Below are 15,032 nucleotides of genomic sequence, written 5' to 3'. Positions count from 1 at the left end.
GGTCGCCGGTTCGATCCCCTTGGCCAACAGTACGTGACTGAAGTGCTCTTGAGCAAGGCACCTAACCCCTAACTGCTCCCCGGGTGCCGTGGATAGGGCTGCCCACCACTCTGGGCAAGTGTGCTCACTGCCCCCTAGTGTGTGTGTTCACTAGTGTGTATGTGCACGGATGGGTTAAATGCAGAGGTCTAATTCCTCAGTTGGCTAATAGATCTGTTCTAACAAAAATATTAGGACACGGGCCCTTTAATGGTCGGCCCCGCTGTAGTTTCTCCATCTCGCCAGCAGATGGCGGCTGAGTGAGCGCAGAGCTGCAGAAGCCGCAGAAGGAGGAGATCTGCTCGGCTGGTTTGTTTACAGGTCGGAGTTTGGAGCCGAGCCGCTCCGGACTGCATTCAAGCCCCGCTCCGCGGCTCGGACACTCGCTTCGGACACTTCAGCAGCTCTTTGACCAGCATGGGCGCCTCCTGTGGCTGTCAGTGTTGTGTTTCGGCGCTCCTGGCCGCGTGTTTGTGGCTGAGCGGGGCTGCGTGGGCTGAGCAGGTCGCGCTGGTGGAGGTGTTTGTGCAGCAGGACTCGGTCCGGATCCTGCAGGGGCAGCTTCTTCAGGACAGCCTGGACACAAACCCCGCACAAGCCCACCACAAGAAAGACCCCAAAGAGCCTGACCTGCAGGGGGACCTCAGACTGGTGAGTGTTCCAGTCCACACATTACACACATCCTGCCAGCCCTGACCTCCTGTATGAGTCCTGTTGAGTGTATGTGAGAAACATTATTAGTTTAAAAGGGGAACTCCACCGATTTTCCAAAAAATTCTACATAATTAAATAGTTAAGATGTAAACAGAGTCATTCAGAGTGGTTTGGTGTGAAACGCTCTGTTCTAGATAAACGTACAGAGTCAGAACTGTTCACAGTGGTGCTGATAGGAACCAGACGTCCACCTCTAAAAGCTCCCTCACAGAAAGTTCCTACATGAAATGGTTATGAATTCACTGCCTGATGACTGAGACACTGTTTTATGATAGTTTTGAGAAGATTTTGAGCTTAAAATACATTCATGGTGGAGGGATACAGGTTGTTGTGAGGCAAAGTAGTCCCCAAAGAAATTTTCCACTGTTTTCCCATCATTGATATTCCGTCTCAAGGATTGAATTATTCAGAAATAGTGTGACACCTTACTGCTGTAATGTTAAATGTTACAGCCATGTTAATGGTTACAGTAAGCCTAACTCTAACTTATATCAACCTTTAAAGGGGAATTATACCCAAAGTTTTCAAAATTCCTCCATAACTCAGTGTGTGAGATGTAAACAGAGAGATTCAGAGTGGTTTGGTGTGAAATGGTTCAGATGTCTTTACAGTGGTGGTGATAGGAACCAGGGGTCGCCATGACTACAACACAGATACAGACATTTTATTTACTATCCAGAACCACCAGTGAACCTACACGAGTCTTCTGAGTTTATATGGAATGTTGATGATGGAAAATAATGGAAAATCTGGAATAATAAGTTTTCTTTGGGGACTATTTTGCCTCACAGCGCCCTGCATGTATCCCTCCACCATGAATGGAGTTTAAGTTCTCAAAACTATCATAAAACAGTGTCTCAGTCATCAGGCAGTGAATTCAGAACCATTTACTGTAGGAACTTTCTGTGAGGGAGCTTTTAGAGGTGGACGTCTGGTTCCTATCACCACCACTGTGAACAGTTCTGACTCTGTAAGTCTCTCTAGAACAGAGCGTTTCACACCAAACCACTCTGAATGACTCTACATCTTAAGTATTTAATTATGCTGACATTTTTGAAAAATCGGTGGAGTTCCCCTTTAACATGGAGTAACTGCTGTAGATGAAAGCCTGTGAACTTTCTGTTCAGATCCGTGATGAAGATGAAGGGAATGAAGTGATCAGTAGTGAAGATGATGATGATGACGGTGATGCTGCTGAAGAAAAGAAGAAGAACCCGTGGATAGGAGTGGTGCCTGTCGAGATGGAGGAAAGCAGCACCGTTTCTAACGGCAACCAGGAATCTTTCGCCACTGCTGTTGTCAACAAGGTGAGCGAAGATTAGACATGGGAGTTAAACGTGATGGAAGCTATGATGTCTAAAAACTAATTGATGTGTTTTATTTCTCCGCAGATGAAGAGAGCGCTTGTTTTGGGCGCGTCTGCCCTCATCATCCTCGTCCTCAACCAGAATACAGTCCGAGAGGTACTGCGAGAATCTGAACCCTGAATTAATACACCTGTTATAAACCACAGAGCCCATTTTAGAGGGGAATTCCACCAGTTTTCAAAATGTCTTCATAAATCTGCATAAAACAGTCGTTCAGAGTGGTTTGGTGTGAAACGCTCTGTTCTAGAGAAACTTACCGAGTCAGAACTGTTCACAGTGGTGGTGATAGGAACCAGACGTCCACCTCTAAAAGCTCCCTCACAGAAAGTTCCTACATGAAATGGTTATGAATTCACTGCCTGATGTCTCAGACACTGTTTTATGATAGTTTTGAGAAGATTATGGCCTTAAACTCCATTCATGGTGGAGGGATACAGAATATGCAGGGTGCTGTGAGGCAAAATAGTCCCCAAAGAAAACTTATTATTTCAGATTTTCCACTATTTTCCATCATCAACATTCCATATAAACTCAGAAGACTCGTGTAGGTTCACTGGTGGTTCTGGATAGTAAATAAAATGTCTATATCTGTGTTGTAGTCATGGCGACCCCTGGTTCCTATCACCACCACTGTAAAGACATCTGAACCATTTCACACCAGACCACTCTGAATCACTCTGTTTACATCTCACGCACTGAATTATGGACGAATTTTGAAAAAATTGGTGGAATTCCCCTTTAAAGATGTAATATTACAGCAGTAAGGTGTGCTTTTGCAACAACTTAAAAATGAAAACTTTAGGTATCAGTGGAATTAATAATCCTAAATTATGGTAAAATCACTGTAATACACGGCCTGTAATGCTGTATTAGAGAATGAAGTAAAGGCTCAGTCCCATTTCTTATTTTTACCCCTACCCCTTGTTTTTGAGTGTTGCCCCTTTGGAACTGAGTTACAGGGAGGTGGCTGAAATCTTCCCTCTGAAATGGGACCCTCAAATAAAAAGAGCATCACTTCATTAACAGCTACCAGCGCTGCTCTGTAGGCGACCCTGCCAGTCTGCAGTGACAGCAGAGGAGGGTAAAGTTCAGCTCCTCACTGCTGGGCTTTAGCTACATTTAGGGATCATATGCCTTCAAAGAGGGGGGTGATTATTTATTATCACCCACCCCTAATTCTTCAGTGATATGAAGCTGAAGTCAGATATTCACCAGATTCTTGTTCAAATACTCCTGTTCGACCTTAAATGGAGCAGCAGTTACATTCTGATGCTTCAGGCGTCAGAACTGCTGGACTATTTAAGGTGGAACGGGAAATTTATCTAGCTAGCTACCGAGACATCAGAGCACTACTATTAGTAATTTTTTTTTACTTTTTATGAAGACAAGGATCATAATACACTGAAACGTCATTAAACTAAGATAATTCGATGGTTATTGTTATTTTTAAACAGAGAAAATTCTCACATTTGTGGGTTTCTTTGGTCTCTTGTTCTCCATCTTGCCTGTTTTTCTTTTTTTCTCATATCTCTCTGTTTGGAGTGTCTGAAAAACCTCCGTTTGGAGGGTCATGTAGCCCCAACACTTCACCCTACCCTTGGTGAATGGGAGAGGGGTGAAGTGGGATTGGGACAGAATTTTTCTTCGTAACAAGCATAAAAAGTCGCTACTAGTAGTGCTGATGTCTCGGTAGCTCGCTAAATTTCCCGTTCCACCTTAAATGGTGCAGCAGTTACATTCTGGCTCCTCAGGCATCAGACCTTTTGCTCCATTTAAGGTGGAACGGGAAAATTCCAACCAGAATCTGGTGAATATCTGACTTCAGCTTCATATCACTGAAGAATTAGGGGTGGGTGATAATAAATAATTGCCCCCCTCTTCGAAGATCATATGATGCCCTAAATGTAACTAAAGCCCAGCAGTGAGGAGCTGAACTTTACCCTCCTCTGCTGTCACTGCAGACTGGCAGGGTCGCCTACAGAGCAGCGCTGGTAGCTGTTAATGAAGTGATGCTCTTTTTATTTGAGGGTCCCATTTCAGAGGGAGGATTTCACCCACTACCTGTTGTTCCAAGGTGCAAGGTGACACTCGAAAACAAGGGGCAGGGGTAGAAATAAGAAATGGGACTGGGCCTAGGTGTAACTTTTGGAACACAAGTGTGTTTTCAAATAACACGCACCTTTTTTTAGAGTGTACGTTGAATTGGCTGTATATTAAATCCTTATTTCTCCGTAGATGGATCTCTCACAGGTTCTCTCGAAGCCCGTCATCATCATTCAGACCTCAGAAAACGTCACCAGACTCATCGGAGCTCTGCTCAGGTTCAAAATAAAGCAGCTGTTTATATATAGAGGTCATTTTTAATTCAATATTCCAAGGAATCCGTCTTTTTTGGGTGTAAATAAGTTTGTTCTTTTTTTTCAGAGGTCTTCATGCAACGGCAAAAATCACATACAAAACCTTCCTGCAGAATAACTTGGTAAGACGTTTCACTGAACCGGCTCATTTCACTGTAATGAGGTTGTGCTGGTTTCATTACAGCAGGTGTGTGATATTTCTCTGGTGGGTGTTACAGGGGGCCACTCTGACCCTGTGGTCCAGCTGTGGACGCTCCAGAGGGGGGCTTTATGGAGAGTGGCAGGGGGTCATCTGCACCGGAGAAACAAACTCACCTGTACAGGTATGAACACGCACATCAATAACACTAATATTCATTAGCACATCCGCCTAGCTTGTATCTACAATCAGTGGCCACTTTATCAGAAACACCTATTGCACTGTAAACACACACGGTGCAGCTGTATAATAGGTGTTTCTGATAAAGTGGCCACCTACCTTGTATCTACACTTAGTGGCCACTTTATCAGAAACACCCATTATACAGCTGCACTCTGTATGTTTACAGTTAAAGACTGTAGCTCGTCTGTTACTGTACAGTTGATCAGCCCCTCTACACCATATATCACTAGCTAGGCTTCCATTCACATATTTATGTGCATATTTTGACATATTTAATAAAAAAGCCTTGATAGAAACATCAAACACTTAATAAAATCACCAAAAATCATATGTGTGTAAAATGTATGAGATAAATATGTAAAAATATGTTAAGTGCAAAAGTTTCTCTGGTCTAATTACATGTTTTTGTAAGTAAAAATAAGGAAAAATCCTCCAAATTTAACAAACATAAATGTGCTTTATGTTTTTTTTTTTTAGTTCAACTTCTATTTATTTGCTAAATATAATATATTGGAAAAAAAATAAAGTAAGTGTGCCATAACTTTTTCACATTTTAGTTTTTTTTTCTTCCATTATGTTAAATTTAGTAAATAAACAGTAATTGTGCTTTAAAATGTGCCAAAATATTGATATTTTTTCAAAATGTTGACTCAGCATCTTGAAATAATGACACATTTTCTCAAAAATTGTACATATAAGGTCAGAATAGTGCCTTATTTTCCTGACTTACTATATCAAATTAAATAAAAATGACTTAATTAATTACTTTCGAAAATGTTAATAATTCATTATTTTGATGTAGAGTATCAAAATCTGGAGAAAGTAAGTGATTATTTTAGAGATAAGTCAATATAACATACACCGATCAGGCCTAACATTCTGACCACCTCCTTGTTTCTACGCTCATTGTCCATTTTATCAGCTCCACTTACTATATAGGTGCACTTTGTAGTTCTACAGTTACAGACTGTAGTCCATCTGTTTCTCTGATACTTTGTTAGCCCCTTTTACCCTGTTCTTCAGTGGTCAGGACCCCCATGGACCCTCAAAGAACAGGTACTATTTGGGTGGTGGATCATTCTCAGCACTGCAGTAACACTGACGTGGTGGTGGTGTGTTAGTGTGTGTTGCGCTGGTCGGAGTGGATCAGACACAGCAGTGCTGCTGGAGTTTTTAAACACCTCAGTGTCACTGCTGGACTGAGAATAGTCCACCAACCAAAAATATCCAGCCAACAGCGTCCTGTGGGCAGCAACCTGTGACCACTGATGAAGGACTAGAGGATGACCAACACAAACTGTGCAGCAGCAGATGAGCTATCGTCTCTGACTTTACATCTACAAGGTGGACTGACAAGGTAGGAGTGTCTAATAGAGTGGACAGTGAGTGGACACAGTGTTTAAAAACTCCAGCAGCGCTGCTGTGTCTGACCCAAATAGTACCTGCTCTGTGAGGGTCCATGGGGGTCCTGACCACTGAAGAACAGGGTAAAGGGGGGCTAACAAAGTATCAGAGAAACAGATGGACTACAGTCTGTAACTGTAGAACTACAAAGTGCACCTATATAGTAAGTGGAGCTGAAAAAATGGACAAGGTGGTCATAATGTTATGCCTGATCAGTGTATTCTTAATATGATATAGAGAAGTATTGTATTGTATGAATGTAATGCATTATTTCAGCATAGTAAATTAATATTTCAAGGAAATAAGTAAATATTTCAAGATATTAGGGACTGAAGGAAAAGCAGCCTAACATGCTTTTGCAACATTTCAGCTACTCACATGAATTTCATTCACCTGGAAGGTGTCCCCAAACTTTTGAAAGGCAGTGTAGTCCATATTGTTGTTATCAAAATAAATGAATGTGTAAACTTTTAGATGTCCTTCTCTAAAAGAGTGGATTAAACATTTTAGCTCTTTATTTGCACTGTTTTGTGTTTACCTCTGTATCATATCTGAGCGTTTCACTCTGTGCTCTATCAGAAGTACCTGCAGCAGCTGTGGAACACTGTGGTGCTGGTGGCTCTGATTCTGTCCACTGGGGTCATAGTTCACGCCCGCTGGCAATACCACGACAACCAGTTCAATGATGACCTACAGGTGAACACGCACCTGAGAATTGAATAAGCAAGTGCCCTTCCCTTTAGTGCCCTTCTCTGTGGTTACTTTCCATTTAGCTCCATTCCAGTTAGTGTCCTTCCTCTAGTGCGTTCTCCCTTTAGTGCCCTTTCTTTTTGTGCCCTTTTCCCTAGTGCCCTTCTCTGCAATTACCCTCTATTTATCAGCCTTCCAGTTAGTGTCCTTCCTCTAGTGCACTTCTCCTTAGTGCCCTTCCCTTCAGTACCTTCCCCATTTAGTGCCCTACCCTGTTTAATGCCCTTCTTTGTAGTTAACTTCTATTTACCACCCTTCCATTTAGTATCCTTCCACTAGTGGCCTTCACTCTAGTGCCCTTTGTTTTGTGCCCTTCCCTTTAGTTCCCTTTCCGTTAGTTCCCTTTCTTTTAGTGCTCTTCTTTTTAGTCCTTTTCCCATAGTCCCCTTACCTTTAGTGCACTTCCCTTTAGTGCCCCTTCTTCTTGTGGCTTTCTCTGTAGTGCCTTTTTCTGTAGTTACCTGCTATTTAGCACCCTTCCATTTAGTGTGCTCTCTAGTGCCCCTCTTTTTATTGGCCTTCCTTCTAGTACCCTTCCTTTTAGTGTCTTTCCCTTGAGTGCCATTTCCGGTTTGTGCCCTTCCTTCTAGTGGATTTCTCTTAGGTCCCCCTCTCTTTAGTGCCCTTCCCTTTATTGCCCTAGTGTTCTTAGTGTCTTTCTTTGTAGTTACTACAAAGAAGTGCTCTTCGTATTAGTGGCCTTCCCTTTAGTACTCTTTCCTTTTGTGCCTTTCCTTCTAGTGGTGTTCTCTTAGGTCTCCTTCTCTTTAGGGCACCTCTCTTTAAAGCCCTTCTCTTTAGTCACTTTCTCATTTGGTGCCCTTCCCCGTTTAGTGCCCTTCCCTTTAGTTCTCTTCTTTTTAGTCCTTTTCCCATAGTCTGCGTACCTTTAGTGCACTTCCCTTTAGTGCCCTTTTTTTCTTGTGGCTTTCTCTGTAGTGTCTTTTTAGTTACCTTTTGTTTAGCACCCTTCTTCTAGTGCCCTTCCTTTTAGTGGCCTTCCCTCTAGTGCCCTTCCTTTTAGTGTCTTTTCTCTTGAGTGTGCCTTTCCTTCTAGTGGCTTTCTCTTAGGTCCCCCTCTCTTTAGTGGACCTTCCCTTTAGTGCCCTTCTGTGTAGTTACTCTAGTGCTCTTTGCATTAGTGGCTTTCCTTCTAGTGCCCTTTCCTTCTTGTGGTGTTCTCTTAGGTCCCCTTACCTTTAGTGCGCTTCCTTTATGTGCCCTTTCTTCTTCTGGCTTTCTCTTAAGTCCCCTCCTCTTTAGTGCACCTTTCTATAGTGCCCTTCCCTTTAGTGCCCTTTAGTCCCTACCTTGTTTAGTGTCCTTTCCTTTTAGTGACCATTCCTTTAGTGCCCTTCTCTTTAGTCCCCTTTGCCTTAGTGCTCTTTAGTTCTTTCTCCTTTCGTGCCCACATGAGCGAGTTTATCTCAGTGACGTATCCTAAGATGAAATGGTTCTTCAGATTGATAGAGAATGTGTTGTATATGGTTCTATATCGCACGAAAAAGGGTTCTTCTGTAGTTATGATGTCAAACTTGTAACAACAGCAGAACCCTTTTTGGTGCTATATAGAACCCTTTTCAAAAAAGGTTCTATATAGAACCATATACAGCACATTCTCCATCAATCTGAAGACCATTTCACCATGCAAAGAACCATGAAATGGTTCTCTATAGAGCTCACAGTTCCATTCCCTTCACTAAAGAACCTTTGAAGAACCATCTTAATAAGAACGCCGTCTGTCTTAAATGTATCTGGTTTTTATTTTGATGTTAGAGCAGTTTTGTTGTCGTTTTGTATCTGTTTTCTTTGTTTTTGTCGTTTAGTTGTCTTGAGCTCACAGAGATGAACAGACATTCGAGTCGAAATGGGAATAAATATTTAATTTAGAATTCTAAAATATCCATCAGAGCTCATTTACAGTAAATTCACTCTCCTCAGCTGCGGCCAAAGCAGGACCTGCTGAAAAGACTCTCAGCGTTGAAGACACGAACGTACCGGCAGCCTAAAGCCTGGAGCGACCCGACACACGGTCAGCCTGAGACGGACAGCTGCGCCGTGTGTTTAGAGCAATACAACAACAACCAGGTAACATAAACACACAGTTTCTCTTCTCTTCTCTTCTCTGCTCTTCTCTTCTCTTCTCTTCCCTCCTTTTCTCTTCTCTTCTCTTCTCTTCTCTTCTCTTCTCTTCTCTTCCCTCCTTTTCTCTGCTCTTCTCTTCTCTTCTCTTCTCTGCTCTTCTCTTCCCTCCTTTTCTCTGCTCTTCTCTTCTCTTCTCTTCTCTTCTCTGCTCTGCTCTTCTCTTCCCTCCTTTTCTCTGCTCTTCTCTTCTCTGCTCTTCTCTTCTCTTCCCTCCTTTTCTCTGCTCTTCTCTTCTCTCCCCTTCCCTCCTCTTCTCTTCTCTTCTGTCATCTTCTTTTCTCTTCTCTTTTCTTCTCTTCCCTTCTCTTCTGTCATCTTCTTTTCTCTTCTCTTTTCTTCTCTTCTCTCCTCTCCCCTTCCCTTCTCTTCTCTTCTTTTCTCTTCTCTTCTATTCTCTTCTGTCATCTTCTCTTCTTCTTCTTCTTCTCTTCTTCTTCTTCTTCTCTTCTCTTTTTTTCTTCTCTTCTCCTCTTCTGTCATCTTCTCTTCTCTCCTCTTCTCTTCTCTTCTCTTCTCTTCTCTTCTCTTCTCTTTTGTCATCTTCTATTCTATCATCTTCTCTTATCTTCTGTCATCTTCTTTTCTCTTCTTCTCTTCTTTTTTCTTCTCTTCTGTCATCTTCTTTTCTCTTCTCTTCTTCTCTTTTTTCTTCTCTTCTCTTCTGTCGTCTTCAATTCTGTTATCTCTTCTCTTGTTTTCTTCTCCTCCCTTCTCTCCTCTTTTCTTCTCTTTTCTCTTATATTTTCTTCATACGTTGGTTCTTCTCTTAGATTTGACTCTTAAAAAATGTGGTTCAAGGGTTCTCTTGAAGAACCATCATTTTTAAGTGTGTACTTCCTATTTTTTCTTCTCCTCCTTAGTTTTCCTCTCTCCTCTTCTTCTTTTATCTCTTCTATTTTGATCTCTTTTCTTCAGTCTTCACCTCTTCTCTTTTCTCCTTTCCTCTCTTCTTTTAAGTTTATAGTTTCTTCTACTTTCTTTTCTCCTCTTCTCTCTTCTTTTCTCTTAATTTTTCTTCTATTCTTCTGTTTTCCTCCTCTTCTCTCTTCATTTTCTTCTGTTCTTCTCAGTTTTCCTACTCTCTTTCTGATCTTCTCTTCTTTTTCTTCTCTTCAGTTTTCCTCCTCTCTTATCTTCTCTTCTTTTTTCTTCTATTCAGTTTTCCTCCTCTCTCATCTTCTCTTCTTTTTTCTTCTATTCAGTTTTCCTCCTCTCTTATCTTCTTCTCTTCTTTATCTTCTTCTCAGTTTTCCTCCTCTCTTATCTTCTTCTCTTCTTTTTCTTCTTCTCGGTTTTCCTCCTCTCTTATCTTCTTTTTTCTTCTATTCAGTTTTCCTCCTCTCGTATCTTCTCTTCTTTTTCTTCTCTTCAGTTTTCCTCCTCTCTTATCTTCTCTTCTTTTTCTTCTCTTCAGTTTTCGTCTCTTTTGTTCTCCTCTCGTCTGTCCTCTTCTGTGTGTGTCTGTTTTCTCCTGTTGATCCAGTTCATTAAATCCTGTAGAAATCATGACAGTCCTCTGTTATTTGTTTTTAATAATAATTGTATTATTATTATTTATTAATTGTTAATAATAACTGCCCTGTGCTGTGCAGTGTTTGCGGGTGTTGCCGTGTCTGCATGAGTTCCACAGAGACTGTGTGGATCCGTGGCTCCTGCTGCAGCAGACCTGCCCTCTCTGCAAACGCAGTGTACTCGGTTAGTGAACCACACGCGCGCTTTAACGGTACAGCTTATATATAGACGTAAATCAACGAAGAAGCAGCTCATTCCTACGAATTGTAGACTGTAAAGTAAAAGTAATGAATATGTTTTTAATCTCGACAAATATAACGCAAAATATATCAGAGCCCTTTACGAACAGACGCAAAAAGAAGGTCCGGCTCGATGTTTAGGCCTCAAATGATCTCAGAATCAACGATATATTGACGAAGATATGATGACAATAGTAGATAATTCACTCAAGACACGTCCCTCATGAAGTTTTGACTGAGTTCTCTTCACACAATTCAGTGTAAACAAAAGCAAAAAAGAACATCCAAAGGAAAAATAAAGACAAAGTACTTAAGAATGAAAAACAACAAAAGATAAAAATCTTAAAAAGACGTAATTGAGAGAAAGTGCAAAGTACACACTCTGATAGGTGTGAAGGAATTCCCACATTGTTTGTTTGGTTCTCCAACAATTCTGGACCCTTGAATTTCAGTCTGGGCAACTATGACAAAGATAAAGTGACACTTGTTGAGCTGAAGTGATACGAACTCCAGTATTTTCGTGAACAGTTGTCTGTAAGGAAATAGTGGAATTTGTTTTATCTGCCGTTTTTAGTACTTCCGTTCCTTGTGAAAAGGGCCTGTCATCAGATCAGTCCGCTTGATGAAGAGGTCCAAAGCACAACCCATATTACAAAATGTTCCTCCACACTCTGCATGCAGTTACACATTTCCACCAGAGAGGTCTCCAAATCCCCAAATCTTACATAGTGCAGCTTTAACTAACATAAACATCATCTGCATAAAATTCTGAAAATATTGTGACCATTGAATTTTATCCATTTTGCCAAAGAGAGCATTTATATACACTTAATAATCTGATATCTGCAGAAAATCAGATTGTGTCAGTAACTGGTTACTCTTGTGCAGTCAGATAATGGGGAAACTCAGGGTATACGAGTCAGACAGTAATCAGATTTCTGCTTCACAACCAGCCAATAAACTCACAGAATAAGACGTGACATAAACGGACTGTAAAACTCATGCAGCAACTTTTTTAAAACATCGAGTCATTTTACCTAAAAATATAAACATATATCATCTACACCAGGGGTCGGCAACATGCGGCTCTTTTCCTGTTGCTCCAAAGCTGAATTAGACTTGTAGGTAAAAATAAAATAATCCTCCTTTACAGTAAAATAAAGCTCTGCTGATCGTTCAACACAGTTTAACAATAAATGGTCTTAAACTCTGGAGTTAATGTAGAACTGCTAATTCACCCTTTAACCCTGAAGATCAGCGCAGACTGCTGGTCACCATAGCAACACAGACAACAGTCTTGCCTAGCTAGTAGCTAACGAAACGGCAAAGAGAGAGATTTAAGACGAACATCTATAATTTGGATATAAATGGACTGATTTGTGTTTATAATCACTCCAGCTGGTTTCCTGATACGTTTAATTTGCAACGAGAAACTGACAGACAATGAAAGTGACTAAAAGTCAGTTTCTCATTCGCCACCTTCTTGTTCGAATTTTCCTGTTCCACCTTAAATGGTGCCACAGTTACATTCTGGCGCCTCAGGCACCATTTAAGGTGGAACAGAAAATTTGAAAAAGAAGCTGGAGAATGAGAAGCGACTTCAGCCTCGTAAAAAGTCGAACATTGAGAGACATTTTACAAGAAGCTGTTCTACTTTTGAGGAAAAGTTTCCTGCTGGAGATGTGAGAAAAGCGGCTACAGCTGAGCTAAAGATTAAAGCAGAGCAGAGTGAGTCTGTGTTTTAGTTTATATTATATTTTTAGCCTTTACTAGTAAATTAGCACATACTGAGACAGATTTACAGCTAAGATGGTAAAATGGACATAAAATATTGTGGCTCTCAAGGTGTTTTAATTTTTTTGTTGAAAGGGAAAAATGGCTCTTCTTAACGGTTGGGTTGCGACCCTGAATTAGAAGATGAAGAATATTTAAATCCATCGTTTCGTTGAGCGTATATTTGGTTTCAGCGTTGCTCCGAAAGTGTTATATTGTGTCTTGTGGTGTGTTAAACGCTGCTCGCTGTTTCTGGGACGGCGCTCTGTTTTCACACATGCTCACACTGAGAGAAACGCAAGAAATCAGAGTGAGAGTTTACATTCACTGAAAAACCCCATTACTAAGCTCAAATCCAGCTCTCTGCATCAGATTTCCGGGTCTTAATCCAATCTAAGAAATCAGACTGTGCTGTTTACATGACCACTTAACCTTTTCAACTCCTTGAGACCACCGGTGGTTCCAAAACGCACTTCGTCATATTCTTCATAACTTTCATATTTCATAAGCTACATTCTAAAGGTGGGGGTCGTATGAGAGCTGTAACTGTCTTCTTTCCAGTCTAATAGATGGTGATGTAATTTTAAACCCTTATAATAAAAGAAGCTGAACTCACAATTTTTTGTTCTACTGGAAGTCGACCCATTTTTCCACAAATCTGGGCTATAAACTATAAACAGATGGCGTCTCTTCAGTGATCTGCTCTGTAAACATTACTTTTATAAAATAATACAAAGAGCGTCTAAGATTTTTGGCTTTCAGCAGTAAATTGTAAGCATACAGCAATATGTGTATCATAAAACACATGTTCTGTTAATCTGAGGGGAACTTTTACAAAATAAATAAATAAAAAAAATAAAAATTTACATTTATTTCTTGCAGTTACTGAATAAATTGCCTGATTTGGCCAAATTCAGATTGAAAAACCAAAATATACCCTGGAGAATAATCAGATAACTGCAGAATCAGATTATGATCGTGTTATTAAGTGCATGTAAACACACTGCCTCTCCTCTTTCTGCTCACTGCAGGTAATTTCCGCTGAAGTGGAGCAGCTCTCACTGGTGGATCGGTATCGAGGTAACTCAGCTCACATCTCCCAACCCTGTACTGTACAGCTGGGGCATCACTACAAGAACGAGCCCTGACCTCTCCACAGACTCCTAACCCTCACGTCTGACCTCTGAGGACCCATTTTCCTGACCTTTTCTTTTTTTTTTAAATATCTGCGACGGATTTTAGAAGCATGGGATCCCAATCTGGATACGTTTGTGTTAATGAAGACCTTTTGGAGACTGAAACAGACTGAAAGAGCGCTTCTTTTGGTAGGAGGGGGGTTCAGTCTGTGTTTTCTGAACGCTGCTTCTGGTCGCATGTCTCCCAATAGTCCGTCCCCTGCACCGATTAGCACCGTGCACCGTGTCGCCTCCTCTTACCTGCACTAGCTGATCTGTAGCGCTTATGTTAAAGCAGTTTAAAATCAGACAAAACTGCAACAAATTCTAACAAATTCTCCAGTAATATTTCAAGTCAAAGTTTATTTATTTAGCACTTTTTACAACAGGTGTTGTCACACAGAAAAATCCAGGTCCGAGCCCCCATGAGCGTCGCCAGTGGCGACAGTGGCAAGAAAAACTCCCTAAGAGCAAAGAGGAAGAAACACTGAGAGGAACCAAGACTCAAAAGGGAACCCATCCTCCTCTGGACCACAGCATACAGCAAAACAGTATTTATGACTACGCTCACATTACAAGCCTCATTGTTCAAATCTGATTTTTTGCTCAAATCCGATCTCTCTGACAGGACGGTTCACACTCGTTTAGGTAAGTGACTCAGTTCTGTCATTAATGTGACGAACCGGCGTCCTGAAATGACCCTCATGAGCTCATCCTACTCAGTAACGTCACGTGAATGAATCACGTTCATCATCAGCACAAACTAACGAGCAGAACGAGCTTCGCTGAGAAGATCATTAACTCTGATCAGCTCTCAGCTTCATTATTAGAGCGAGACGAAGGAGAAAAAGGTGAGATGAGCTGCTTTTCCACCGTTTACAGGCTTTAACTTCTGTTCGGCGCTGCTGCCATGGTAGCGCTGAATGATGGCGCAGCGTAGTGGAAATAAAGCACATGAATTCCGATCTGAGCGTCACATTAAGGTCACATGGCCACGAATCGGATACGTATCCGATCTAGGACCACATATGAAGGGTCGGATTTGAAAACATCAGATCTGAGTCACATTAGGGCAAAAAATCGGATTTGTGCCACTTCAGCCTGGTAATGTGAACGCAGCCTATGTGTGTGGTGTGGTGAGCTTCCCCCATGTTGGTCAGTGGTTGGTCAGTGTG

At 41.3% G+C, this 15,032-nt stretch overlaps 1 protein-coding gene across 1 annotated transcript; it reads left to right on the top strand.

Annotated features, from left to right (window-relative positions):
• Positions 1-303: 303 nt before the first annotated feature.
• rnf215 (ring finger protein 215) lies at positions 304-14,531 on the top strand. Its single transcript, XM_036599183.1, has 10 exons — positions 304-690; positions 1,881-2,060; positions 2,145-2,216; positions 4,356-4,441; positions 4,545-4,599; positions 4,696-4,800; positions 6,843-6,959; positions 8,955-9,101; positions 10,751-10,853; positions 13,714-14,531. The coding sequence occupies exons 1-10, from the start codon at positions 457-459 to the stop codon at positions 13,725-13,727; spliced, it is 1,113 nt and encodes a 370-aa protein (XP_036455076.1). The 5' UTR covers positions 304-456; the 3' UTR covers positions 13,728-14,531.
• Positions 14,532-15,032: the final 501 nt, after the last annotated feature.

The sequence above is a fragment of the Colossoma macropomum genome, unplaced genomic scaffold, assembly GCF_904425465.1.
Source record: "Colossoma macropomum unplaced genomic scaffold, Colossoma_macropomum, whole genome shotgun sequence".
NCBI classification, from domain to species: domain Eukaryota; kingdom Metazoa; phylum Chordata; class Actinopteri; order Characiformes; family Serrasalmidae; genus Colossoma; species Colossoma macropomum.
The sequence above is the reverse complement of the archived record's forward strand: the minus strand, read 5'-3'. Positions and strand labels throughout refer to the sequence as shown.

Excerpts from the sequence above, each read along its gene's own strand:
- rnf215 (XM_036599183.1), top strand. The coding sequence starts at position 457 with ATGGGCGCCTCCTGTGGCTGTCAGTGTTGTGTTTCGGCGCTCCTGGCC. Across the intron at positions 691-1,880 it reads TGCAGGGGGACCTCAGACTG|ATCCGTGATGAAGATGAAGG; the intron begins GTGAGTGTTCCA and ends CTTTCTGTTCAG. Across the intron at positions 4,801-6,842 it reads AAACAAACTCACCTGTACAG|AAGTACCTGCAGCAGCTGTG; the intron begins GTATGAACACGC and ends GTGCTCTATCAG.